Source organism: Bidens hawaiensis, unplaced genomic scaffold, assembly GCF_021521415.1.
Source record: "Bidens hawaiensis isolate Kalapana, Puna unplaced genomic scaffold, B.hawaiensis_p1.1 tig00018666_1, whole genome shotgun sequence".
NCBI classification, from domain to species: Eukaryota; Viridiplantae; Streptophyta; class Magnoliopsida; order Asterales; family Asteraceae; genus Bidens; species Bidens hawaiensis.
The window spans coordinates 425,525-439,406 of NW_027492828.1; the positions used below are offsets into that span (position 1 = coordinate 425,525).

Sequence of the window (13,882 nt, forward strand, 5' to 3'; positions counted from 1 at the left end):
AACGTGTTTTGTTTTTTAATTTTAGAGATAAATATAGAGGCTCCAATGTGAATACTTATAAAAATAGTTTTCTAGTAAAGCACGAGTATGGAAAAAAGTATACTATGTTTTACTCTTTGATCCAAGTTTTTGTATTCCAATTGTATATGTTGATAGGGTGTAACTAAACATATCATCTTTTCGCGAGAGAATTAGAGAAATATTATCCCTTTTAGTAGGAAAGGTTATTATTATATGAGAGAAAATGTAAAAATTGTTTCATTGTTGGTTTGGTTTTGTAACTTATTTGAAGCTCATGTAACTTTTACGGCGACGATTAGAAAAAGGGTTTCTAAAGCATGACGTAATTTGAAGTAGATTGATGTTGGTTGAAAGGAATATATAATTATGAAATGTGAATATGACAAATTTAGAATCGAGAGATCTCTTTTTAATATTATTATATTTTCCATAAATCATTTAAAAAAATCATGTGGTGTTTAGAAATTAAAGGTTTTAGCAGCCTTAATTGCTTTATTGAAAAGTATAATCAACTACACGTGATACACATATCATTTTCATAGTAATGGAAAGTTATTGTGTTTACAATTCCATACACATCCAAACGATTTACAATGAAATGGCAGGTAAGCGGGCAACAAGCTGCGTCGCAACCCTCTTTTGTATAGCAAACCCAATCCGACTAAAAACAAAGTTTTGATTCTTATGGGCTGATACGTTACTATACACAACTTTCTGAACCCTATTCAAAAGGTCCACGGCATTCGGAGCTAAGAAACCAAAAGTGTCAAAGGCGAAGAAGGGGATAAACACGTGTTGATTCTCCAAACAAGCTCTCTCGTGTTTAGCAACCTTGCCCGATGCCGCCTTCAATGCTGCGTGGCCTGCTACAAATCCAGTGTCCCTAATCCCAACAAGAGGGGACACTCTTGTGAGGTCGACACAAGCGTGTTTTCCCCCTACCCACCCAAAAACAAGTATATCGGCCGTAATGTGGATCTTCCTTCTTGAGGATCTGTAAGAAAGTTTATGGGGGCTTCCTTTTTAGCCGAAATTCCGGCTCGTTTAAGAACATCGCATAGAACGTATTAAACAACTTGCGTTGTGGATGGAACGCACCAGAAACTTGGTATATATCGATTTGGTTCGTTATAGTAAAAATTTTGTAATTAAAGTTTAAAATTGAAAGTGTAAAAGTTTTATTACAAAGTGTATATTTGTAACAAAGTTGAAATGCTAAAAGTTTTTTCGGGCAAATCATACGACTAAATGTACTGTGACAAAAGTTGAAAAAAACATATGTTTGATTATCAAAGCTGACTAATTGAGGGACCGAAAGGTAAATGTTTGTAACTTATATGACAAAATTATAAGGATCAAAAGGTGATTGTTTGAAACTAAAATGACACTCTCTCAATATAATTAAACTAAAGTTAAAATGGTAAATATTTGAAACTTGGTTGCAAAAATATAAAGAACCAAACTTCAACGTAAAAAAGAAAGCCCAATAGACACTCTTTCTTACAAGTTATGGGTTGGCCCAGAAAAACAGCTTTAAGGCTTAGTCCTACAGCCCAAACAGACAACCTAATAAATTATAGTTAATTATGTTTTCCATAATGATTTATAAAACACGATCAAAGTCACCTGATATGTAAATTTAAAAGCTCAAGACTAATGTTTTATGATGAGTCAAGATATCAGACCGATTTCAAGGGGGTTCATTAAAGGCACACCAAATGAAAGTGTATGACATATACATGGTATCGGGTTAAGTGTCAGTGCTATTAGTCTATGTTGGTGACATTCTTATACGGGTCGTATAACTCATATAGGCCATATATTTGTTTTAATTTCTTGAATAAAAATGTCAAATTTATAACTTCTTTTAATTAACTGGACAACGTTTAATCACACATAGAGGACTAATTTGGCATTATAACATAAATCTTTGAAGCCATACGGGTGTATATATATTTTTCTATTTTTTATTTTTTGGAAAAAAGATTATCAAGTTGTGAACTTGTGATCATGTCGTATAATCAAACGGAGTTTAGTAATTTTCAAAGGTAAGAGTGTATCAAAGTTTCAGGAAATTTAAAATCAAATAAGATTCAAACTACGATAACTGCGAAGTTGGATAAAATCAAATAACAGCAAAATATTCACCTACAACAAATCGTAAACGGGTAGAATTGATATCTTAGTTGATAAATAATCACAACAACCTATAATTCCGTTTTATTCTGAATTAAATTCACTGAGATTTTATTATGTTCGAACATGGATGAAAGAAATTTCTTGATTTACATAGTGTTCATTGCTGCCTTTACTTTTGAGACATGCCTATAATGAGTTCATCTACTATGGTTATTATCATTGACTTGACTTATAAGTTAAAAGTGTATTTAGTGTTTTGGAAAAGAAAAAAAAAGTTCATTGAGCTCTTTAGAAACAAGCTTTTCAGTTTGTAACTATACTTTTGACTTTCGCTTGATACGTATTTAATAATAGCCTAACAGGAGACATGTTAACATGTTAAATATAGTTTGCAACACCGAAGAACCTTTGGTCTAGCGATACCAAAGTGTTAGATAATGCTTTGCCTTTCCAAGAAGCGAGGGTTCAAATCCCGTCCTTGCCAGAACATGTGTAATAATTTAGAAGTAGAGTTAATTTCTCCGTTCTAACAAAGCAAATAACATAGTATGCAATGTAGTATCATATCTATAGTCTCATTCACTATGCGTTAGAAATATCTAAAATGATTACTTCAACAAAATCAAGTCACACTCGTATTCATATAAAACATTATTTGTCCTTTTCAATCGAGTCAATGACATAAAAACATGTCTTATCGAGACGTCTCTACACGAATACAAAGATTCTAAAGACAATTGAAACACGAATACAAAGATTCTAAAGACAATTGAAACACGGGAACTGATCTTTATTGGCTAGCATACATCAAAAATCAATAAAAACAGACAACCACACATGTACGCAATGATATCGTGTTCTTCGACTGCTACAAGAAGCCAATATTAAACTTTTGTTGGCCAAGTAGCTTGAGCCGACATAATAATTCCAACAATCACACCAAACAACCCGAGTGCACTACCAAAGATTTCAATCACAAGAATTTTCACAAAAAGTGAAGAGTTCTGTGCATCCGATAGGGCACAACTACTCCCAATGATTCCAACACACAACCTGTCAATAAAAGCGTTAATCAATTACAATAACTAGTAGCGGGGTACGGGGGTGCCGTGAGCTTATCTCTTAAAGGTTCTTATGGTTACTAGAAATGAGAAGGAAGAGTAATTTGACATCTACCCGCATACAAGATTTGCAAAACCGACAATGATTCCAGATGCAAATATTGCATATCCTGCTCTAAGAGACTCTGGTGCGTATATTTGTGAAGATGGGACGCTTTCCAATTTTGTTTGTAGAATAATGGCCACGATAACGCCATAAATAGCAACGGCTTCACAAAATATGACACTGTGATCATATGCATACTTGAGTTAAATCATAATACCAATGGAGATTTGTTAAAATAAGTAATGCATATTACTCTCTTATTTAAATAAACCATATGAAATTGAAATGCATTGAGTAATTTTACGTAACTTTTGGTGGTTAAATTGCAAATGAAGCATTAAGCATTCAGAAGCTTACGGTTTGGTATTATTAATTATTGTACTAGAATTTGGTAAAATTGCCCACGACCTAGTGGTGTAGTGGTATGGTGTTTGTCCCTCCAAAAGTGGGGTGTACTGGTGGGTTCAAATCCTTGCAAGAGCAAGGTTAGGGCATATGCATGCAGACAACAATAGATGCAGCATTTTTCTGCTTAGGATATCATATGTCATATTTATATAAGCTGAGATGTAGAAGTGGCAATTTCAACATTTAAGGGTGTGTTTGGGATTGCTTATTTAAGAAAAAAAGACTTTTTGTTGGAAGGACTCATAAACCTATGAATTTTTAAAAAGAAATTTTTATAAACATGTTTGGATTAGCTTATGCGTTGGGGGGAAACCAAAATGACTAAAAAGGACACTCTTTTTTAAAAAGAGTGTAATGGGTTTGGAGGGTCGTCGTCGTCGTCGTCGTCAGTATATCCCACCAATAGCAAAGCTATGGTAGGGTCTGAGGAGGGTAAGATGTAGACAACCTTACCTCTACCCTATAAGGATAGAGAGGCTGCTTTCGGTGAGACCCCCGGCTCGATAGTAGTTTTGCATCAAGCCTTGGACATAAGGCACATAGCACTCAATCATCGGGACACCGGCTGATCGGTGCATGTACCCTTGTCTTTCGGCTATCAACGCCACTACATGATGCCTGATTAACCGTCCGTCACTTTTAACGTTATTTTCACGAGATTAGTAAAATAACGTCAAAATTAGTGCAATTTCACTTTTGCCCACCCGAGGGTTCACACATATATACATCATATGTGCGCACCACAAGCAGGGCTACCATTAAGTTAATAAGTTAGATATTCCTAACTTTTCAAAACTCCTTTACTTTGCCTTCTCCATAAGTTAAAATCCATAAGGCCTTATGGTTTGCCAAATACCTTATACACCTTATTAACTTTTCAAAAAGTTTATAAGTTATAAGTTGGCGAAAATAAGGAAAATCCCAAACAACCCCTAACCCATATATAAGCAAATGGGTCGGTTTAGATATTTGATTTATCTAACTGTTAAAAACTAAAAATTTTAACTAAAAAGAAAATGAGTCAAATGGGTTAACCGTGTCAGCTAATCTGAAAAAGTGTTCAAGCTTCAAATGCACAAAACCTCCTAAATTGATTAATAATACAAAACTTCATATTATTAAGATAGTTATAACATAGTTCTAATAGTCAGACAGTAATAGTTTATAAATGTCAAAGAAATGAATAAAGAAGTATTTGTAGGACACGTACTAAAAAACTACATACAAAATCTCTATCTAATGAACTCAAACTATCATAGTAGCACTTGCATTTAAATATTATCAGAATTAGTTTTTAACTTCACGATAAATATGATCCAGACTCGTAATTCCAAACGATTAAATTTAATCTCTACGATGCGATAAAGCAATCGCACAAAGCTGCATCAAGTTTAACACCAATCCATGATAACTATACGAAAAAGGTCTATAACAAATGCTTCCCTCTTAATAATATCATTATTTCTTTAATAATATTGCGTAGCAAAGTGAAAACAACTTGCATATAATTCATCCACATCAATAGGGATGAAAAAATCCCTAATGTTAAACAGATTAAGCCCGCTCTTAAAGTTCTGGTTACTCTAATTACAATATAAGTTTGGGAGATTAATTTTATTGAGTCAGTAATTATACAAATAAAATTAGGGGTTTAAATGATGACATACCTAATAAGATTTTTGGAGGTGATACGAGGAGCTTTGATAGCGGCACCGATCAAACTACTTCCGGTTATATAAATCCCCCTGATGATACAAATAATAATAATAATAATAATGGATATAATGAATCTATATGTGTGTGTGTGTATGTATGTATAAACATTTGTGAATAATTAACTAGGGTTACCATGCGGCGCCTAAGACAGAGACGCCGATAGCGACGGCGATACCGATGGCGGAGAAGGTGTAAGGAGAGATCTTAACCAATGCTCTCGCCCATGAGCTTGACGCTCCTCCGATTACAATGGCGCCTGACATCGATCTCTTCGTCGTCCTGTGTACAGAGAGATCAAGTCTATTGAGGTTTTTGATTCAAGATCGAGAAAGAGGAGATCACGTCGATGATGACAAACGACCAGTTTGGATCGGGGCTGTTAATATTTGGGAATTGCCCTTCTACTTTAAACCTTCACATAAACACCTTTACTTTTGTTAATTACGAAAACATAAATGATATGTATCATAACGCTATGTGTATTGAAGATGCTACAAATTGGATGAATTGTGACACGTGGCGTCCAGTTAACAAATAGTAAGAATTTGTTTTTGGGTGTAATAATGTTGTAGTCTAATATAATATATATATATATATACCACACACAAACATATATAATAATATTTAATTATTATTTTCACCACATTTCGCCCGACAAATAGTTGCCCCCCCCCCCTTATCGCCCCACATTCCCCCTGGGGGGTGGGGGTGTTGTCGCCCCTATCGCCCAAATTTCGTCGGAAGAGGTCACCTACTGCGGGTGGTCTAAGATTGTGTGTAGTGGGTACTTACGGATTTGGGTGTTCCATAACGCCCCCAACCCCTTTTCCGGGGGCATTATAGGAGGATTATGGGGCTGAAGCATTATGTACATATTGCTGACCCCATATCCAAACAATCATATTTTTACTCTCACATTTATATCTTTTTTATATTAAAAAAATTAGAAAGTAATTAAAAAAATAACAACTGTGTAATGAATGAAATAGGGGTTATGAACCTTTATACCACTACACAATATTTTGTCAAACGTTCCACATTTTTTTTTGGGGGGGGGGGGTATGACTACATTTGATCTAACGAAAATGTTTGACATCAAATAAAGTAGCACACTTTGAGCGCATTATTTTCGTTTGAGAAAGATCACTACAAGTTTGCGGTAGGAATCATTTGTGGTTCGTGACCTCTTATTAAGTTATAAGTAACAAAAAAAACGCAAGCCACTTGTGAGTCGTGAGATAAGATTAACAATATCGGTTGATATGAGAAGCCGAAGACCTATAACTTTGTTTTCAGTATGATCAGATTTGTCATTCAAAATGGCATACAATTAGTTGCCCGCTTACAAGCCTCTCTATTGTAATCGGATTCTTTTGTTCAATTTATATGATGGGGTTCTAAAATTAAAAAGACCCAGATGTTATAATAAGAAGGGGAGTGGAAGGGTGTAAAAGGAAAATAGAAGCTTCATATAAAAACACCCGGTAAATCAATCACACCACAATCGTCTTCTTGTTTCCGAAACAATCAATCAAAGAACAAACATGGGTACATGTGGTGCAGTTGTTTCAGTCTCATTAGACGGAGTGCGAGACGACAACCTAACCCAATTGAAAAAACTCAACTCCATTCTGTTTCCTGTTCGATACAACAATAATTATTACGCTGATGTTCTTGCCTCCGGTGACTTTACTAAGCTAGGTATCATTCTACTTCATATCTTTAGCCCAGTATTCCATTTTATGCTGTTGTTTGCAAAATGTGATCTTTATGTTGTATATTAAATGAATGACAATGCAAAATGTGATCTTTATGTAGTATTTGAATCGCCTACCAAGTGTTTGATAAAATGCGTGACTGAGTCTTAAACACATAATGGTAGGGTTGTTCATGAGTCGAGCCAAGGTGGTTTCGAGCTTGAGCTCGAAATTAAACGAGGCAGCTCAGCTAGGCTTCAACTCGATTTTGAAGTTAAACGAGCCTAAGATCAAACCAACGAGCCGAGCTTGGGTTGATTTTGGCTCGGTTACAAAAATGAGCCAACTCAGCTCGGGTTGTTTTAAATCATATCTTTAGCTAGTTTTATTCAAGCTTTTATCGAGCGAGCCACAAGCCCGAGCTTCGACCCGCGAGCTTTTTGAACAACCTACATAATGGTCTTTACAATTTTATAAAAAACAGTGATATTTTTATTTAATTTGTATTTTTCTACTTTCTCAGCATATTACAGTGACACTTGTGTTGGCTCAATTACATGCCGGCATGGGCGGATCTACGGTAGTAACGGGTGGTTCCGCGGAACCACCCGAGTTTCGAAATTATAGTGTATTTATATATAGAAAATAATAAAGGAACCACCCTATAAATTATACAGGAACCATCTTAAAAACATATAAAGTGCATGCCCGGCTGGTAGTTTGTGGGTTTTGTAACCCGGAGGTCGCAAGTTCTATTCCTGTTTTTAATAGTTTTTTTTTTTTTTTTACTAAGTTACCCTAACTGATGTATGTTAGGGTTTTTTATAACATAACTACATAAGCAAAGCACTGAAGCAGCTGCAGCGCCTCTCAGCCTCTGGCCTCTCTTGAGAGTTGAGTCTCTTCGCAAATCGCAAACAAACAACACTACAGCACGCAGCCAGCCACTGCCCAGCCGGCAGCCCACTGACCACCGTCCACCGCCGTCCGCTGCCCACTGCCCACTGACCACCGTCCACCCTCAGCCACTCCCGCTGCCCACTGCCCACTGACCACCGTCCTGTCGTCCACTGCCCACTGACCACCGTCCACCGCCGTCCCTATCAGTCTCGAATCCTCCCGGCTCCCACTTTGAAGGTAATAATTTATTTTTAAATGTTAATTGTTCATAAATCAAATTGTTAAGTGTTATTAACACTTAACTGTTAGATTATTGTTCATAATTGTTAGGTGTTATTAACTACTTAAATGTTAAGCTATTTGTTAAATTTAGTTTTAGTTTGTTAGATTATTGGTTTTAATTTGTTAGTTTGTTAGTTTTTGTTAGTTTCTTAGTTTTAAATTTGTTAGTTTGAAATTGTTGATTTGTAGGTATTTTGAATATGAAGAAATATTATCAAAGTGAACCATCGAACCTTGGATCATCATCTTCAAGTAGTAAACCATTAAAAATAAATTTGGATGATCTACCATGGGATCCTTCCGAAAGGCAACCAATTTCATCTTATCACCCAAGTCAAAAAGATGAAATTAGACGGGCATATCTACTTAGAGGTCCATGTCAACCAACCGGGCATGATTGTCCTCTAACAAATTTTAGTGGTAAATTAAGACGCTTTAATGAGAAATGGTACACTAGTGAATTTGGAAATTGGTTGGAATATAGTGTCAAAGCGGATAAAGTGTATTGTTTGCATTGTTACTTGTTTAAGGAAAGTGGACAAAATGATGCATTTCTAAGTGAAGGATTGCGATGTTGGAATAGGTGTCGGGAGAAATTTAGCAATCATGTTGGAAAAATCAATAGTTTTCACAACAAAGCACGTAAAAAGGGGAAAGACTTACTTAACCAAGCTCAGTCTATACCTGTGGCCATTGATAAGGGAACAGATCTACATAAAAAACAATATAGAATCCGATTACATGCTTCGGCTAGACTTACCAAAGCATTGTTGAATGGTTCATTAGCTTTTCGTGGTCATGATGAGTCTGAAGAATCTCTTTACAGGGGAAATTTTATTGAGTTCTTAAAAGTGTTTGGAGAACTAAGTGAAGAAATTGGTAAGGTTATATTGGGTAATGCTCCCGGGAATAATCAAATGACGTCTCCATCAATCCAGAAAGAACTTTGTAATTGTTTTGCAGAAGAAGTATTAAAGAGGATATTTGAAGAACTTAATGATGATGTCTTTTCCATATTAGTTGATGAATCGAGAGATATTTCTAAAAAAGAACAAATGGCCGTGGTTTTAAGATATGTTGATAAATTAGGATTTGTGAAGGAGCGATTTATTGGCCTTGTTCATGTTATGGAAACAACCGCGTTATCTCTTAAAGCTGCAATTGATGACCTATTTGCTCGCCACAACTTGAGTATTGGTAGAGTAAGAGGCCAAGGATATGACGGTGCAAGCAACATGTCCGGTGAGTTTAATGGTTTGAAAGCTTTAATTTTGAAAGAAAATTCTTCGGCATATTATGTTCATTGTTTTGCTCACCAATTTCAACTTGTTGTTGTGGGCCTTGCAACCAAACATTATGAGATTTACAGACTTTATAAAGAATTATCAAATTTAGTAAATGTTGTTGGTGGATCTTGTAAAAGAATAGATTTGTTAAGAGAAAGTCAAAGAGAAAGTTTGGGATTGAATTCGGAAGTTGAAACCGGAAGTGGAAAGAATCAAGAGTTGTCACTTGCAAGAGCTGGGGATACACGTTGGAGTTCTCATGAAAAAACAATTCTCCGTTTGCTTACTTTATATCCTTGTGTTATTGACGTGCTTGAATATATAGAAAAATCGGGAGAGTTTTCAAATTACCAAAATGAATCACGTGGGCTTCAAGAATTCATAAAAACTTTTAATTTTGTATTTTATTTACATTTGATGAAATACATCTTGGGTGTTACTAACACATTGTGTCAAGCGCTTCAAAGAAAAGATCAAGATATGTTGAATGCAGTTAAGCTAGTTAAGTTAACTGATGAAGGCCTAAAAAGGTATCGACTTGAAGGTTTTGACTCACTTTTGGAAGATGTCACATCCTTTTGTGAAAAATATGAAATTGAAATGGTTGATATGGAACCCGAGTATGTTGACCCGAGATTTAAAAGAAAGAAGACCGGTATCACCAATCGTCATCATTATGTGGTTAATAATTTCAACACGGTTCTCGATATGTAAATTCAAGAGCTTGGAAGCCGCTTTAATGAGGTAACCACTAAATTGCTTACTAATATGAGTTCTTTGAGCCCGTCTTGTAATTTTAGTGCCTTTAGTATAGTAAACTTGATAAACTTGGCCGAGATGTATCCATGTGATTTTGATTTTGATTTTGATGAAAAGGATAAGCTTGTATATGAACTTGGCCACTACATTACTAACGTGAAAGAAGATAAGCGGTTTGCCAACTTGAGTGGCTTAGGCGATCTTGCTAAAATGATGGTGAAAACAAGATTACACATTGATTATCCGTTAGTGTATCGTTTAATAAAGTTATCATTGGTTTTGCCGGTTGCAACGGCAAGTGTTGAAAGATGTTTTTCTTCAATGAAGAATGTGAAAACGGATTTGCGTAATAGGATGGGTGATGAATACATGAACGATTCTTGCATTTGTTACATTGAAAGGGAATTCCTCCAACAAGTTTCGGTTGAAGAAGTAATGCAACGATTTCAAAAGATGAAGACTCGTAGGGAACAACTATAAGAATTTTTTTTAATTCATAAAGACTATTGTATTGATATTATGTGTTTTTTAATTTCTAATGACGGTGTCTCTTTTATTATTTTATCGTATTTTTATTATGTAATGAACTTTTCCCGAACCATCGAACCGACCTGAACCTCAAACCGACCCGGAATTTTATATACCCAACTCGGTGAAATTGAAACATATAAAAGTAGTGCACCACCCAAAAAAAATTCCTGGATCCGCCACTGCATGCCGGCTTGAAAAGAAGGAAGACGGGGCTGTTCGTGTATACATAATGACATTAGGTGTTTTAGCACCTTATCGTGGGCTCGGTATCGGTGAGTATCCTAAGTCTTTGACCCCAAAAGTAAAACAGTAACTCGGATCATTACAATTTAAAACACCATGATATTGTGACAGGTCTACGCCTTGCTTGCGGTGCGCGCATATAATGTATATATGTGTGAACCCTCGGGTGGGCAAAAGTAAAATTGCACTAATTTTAACGTTATTTTACTAATCTCGTGAAAATAACGTTAAAAGTGGCAGAAGGTTAATCAGGCATCATGTGTTGGCGTTGATAGCCGAAAGACAATGGTACATGCACCAATCAGCCGGTGTACCGATGATTGAGTGCTATGTGCCTTATGTCCAAGGCTTGATGCAAAACTACTATCAAGCCGGGGGTCTCATCGGAAGCAGCCTCTCTATCCCTATGGGGTAGAGGTAAGGCTGTCTACATCTTACCCTCCTCAGACCCTACCATAGCTTTGCTATTGACGACGACGACGACGTTCTTGATCTAAGCAGCAAGGAAAATGTTAGTGAGGTTTACTTGCGTGTGCAGACAAACAATGAAGATGCAATAAACTTTTACAAGAAATTCGGGTTTGAAATTTCAGAAACGATCAGAAATTATTATGTTCGCATTACTCCACCAGACTGTTATGTGGTTACAAAGTACATTGGGCAGCCTCAATCCGAAAAATGATGGAATTTGCAAATAAGATTAAATTATGGAGTTGGGAATTGAGAGTTTATTGTTGATATGCAGTTTTTTGTTTTGTTTTTGAGGTATGCTTGTTAAGACTCTAATAAGCTGATCTGTTGTTGATTTAGACACTTTGATCTTTTGATTGCTACTTTAATTTAACATTCAATTTGTCTCTCAATCTTTGATTGGTAACTGCAATAGCTGCTGATGTTTTTTAAGGTTATTCTTGGTTTTATGTAAATGCAGAGGCACTTATTTGTTTGCAGCTAGATCCAACCACAAGGTCAAGAGATGCTATTTTTTAAGACCTTGTGGTGTCTAAAGTACATCATAGTGTAAAATCATTGTAAATATGATTGTTTGGAAAAGACGATGCTTTAAACCGATTTAGATTTGTAACGCCAAATTTGTGTTTTTGGCAAATGTTTAGTTTGATTGATCAGTTGCACATGTTCAAATGTGTTTGAAGTGTTAAAGATGCAATTGGAAGTAATAAAATGTGAATTTTGTAAGTTTCACACTAAATGAGTCAAAAGAGTTGAAGTAATATGTCAGTAGGTCTAAAATCAAATCTAAGAGTCCAATTGAGGTTAAACAAGTTCCAATAGTTTAGTAATCTTAACTAGAGTATGATTAGTGATGAAAGTGGTTAGAATAATCAATATGTTGATTAGTTGGACATTATTTCCAAAAGCAAGAATTTAAATCTGAAATTTGGTTGATTTCAAGAACTCAAAACTAAATGAAGTAGGCGCTTGCTAATGATCAGAACGACAACTCTTACATTGAAACGATACATGTGAGTATGTGATTTATATGTTTTGCGTGTCATGTGGGTAAATTGTGAAGATCGTTTTGTGTATATACTTACTGTTTAGATACATATAGTAATGAAAAATCATTTAAAGAACGGTCCAATGAGTAATGAATTGTGAGTAAAGAGCTCATACCACGTCAATGACACACACACTTTATGCTCAGAAGTGTAATGTCGAGTTGGAATACCTTGTATTTTTGAATGTTTTGTTTTAACCAAGTCTTCTGAGTTTTTTGAGTTGTGTTATTACTTAGCAAACCTAATGTATTATTTGAATGTATACTTTTGGGTGAAAATCCTCAGGTGGATGAAAATAGATGATCGAGATACGAGTCAAGGATCATATTTAAATTTTCAGTCAACCCATAAATATAAGTTCAACTAGTCGGGTTTTCAGAAACGTCCAAAGTTTTAAAAGATTCAAGATCAAAATTTGTGTATATCATAAAAGAGTTAATAAACTGAGAAGTGGACTTCATTTCTTTTCATTTAGATATTACATGAGCTAAATATAGTCATGCTAACTTATATGAAATCTCAAGCAAGCTCACACGGTCACACCAACTCAAACCCGGTCCAATCCTAGCCAATTAATTTAAATTGAATTTAATCTAGGTTTCATCAAATCCAAACGGGTTACAAATTATAAGTTAATTCAACACTCCAAGTCTCCATTCCAACCTTGTTTAAGTTTGATTATATGTGAAAGTGAAATGATATTAGATGATAATCACATAACATCTTATGTGATTATGTAGTTATTTCACTATTTCATTGTAACTCATAATTTGATTAGTTCCCTAAACCCTTCTAGTTTTTTTTTTTCTAAAGACCAAATTTTATAAAAGAAAACAAATGACAATTTGCAGGTCTCAAAAGCCAAAAAATACAAGATAAGAGATACAAACTGAACAAACCGAAAAAAGTCAAACCAAACAAATTACTAGAGAAAGTTAACGAAATTAAACTTACACCACACTTCTCAATCAATATTCAATCTTCGGTTCCGGTTCTTTATCCATAAGAAGGAAGTAGTTTTTATGTCACTCACCAACTAGTCTACCAATACCAGGTTGTTCTTAGAAATCTTGTCATTTCGAGCTCTCCAAATTAACTGACAAGTAACTAACGAGATCGCCTAACCCCTTCTAGTTACCCATGTTCTTTTATTAAACTTTAGAATATGAACATTCAGCAGGGGTGTTAATTAAATCTTTTGTAAACAGAGGGG

General features: G+C 35.2%; 2 protein-coding genes across 2 annotated transcripts; one reads left to right on the forward strand and one right to left on the reverse strand.

Annotated features, from left to right (window-relative positions):
• Positions 1-2,793: 2,793 nt before the first annotated feature.
• On the reverse strand, positions 2,794-5,788 carry LOC143556653 (V-type proton ATPase subunit c''1-like). The gene is made up of 5 exons (XM_077045924.1): positions 5,584-5,788; positions 5,403-5,480; positions 3,337-3,507; positions 2,905-3,213; positions 2,794-2,868 (listed from the first exon to the last, which is right to left on the reverse strand). Exons 1-4 carry the CDS (start codon positions 5,712-5,714, stop codon positions 3,045-3,047), a joined length of 549 nt encoding a protein of 182 aa, XP_076902039.1. The 5' UTR covers positions 5,715-5,788; the 3' UTR covers positions 2,794-2,868; positions 2,905-3,044.
• Positions 5,789-6,948: 1,160 nt separating this feature from the next.
• On the forward strand, positions 6,949-11,861 carry LOC143556654 (uncharacterized). The gene is made up of 4 exons (XM_077045925.1): positions 6,949-7,152; positions 7,672-7,702; positions 11,087-11,182; positions 11,609-11,861. Exons 1-4 carry the CDS (start codon positions 6,996-6,998, stop codon positions 11,829-11,831), a joined length of 507 nt encoding a protein of 168 aa, XP_076902040.1. The 5' UTR covers positions 6,949-6,995; the 3' UTR covers positions 11,832-11,861.
• The last annotated feature ends 2,021 nt before the right edge of the window (positions 11,862-13,882 follow it).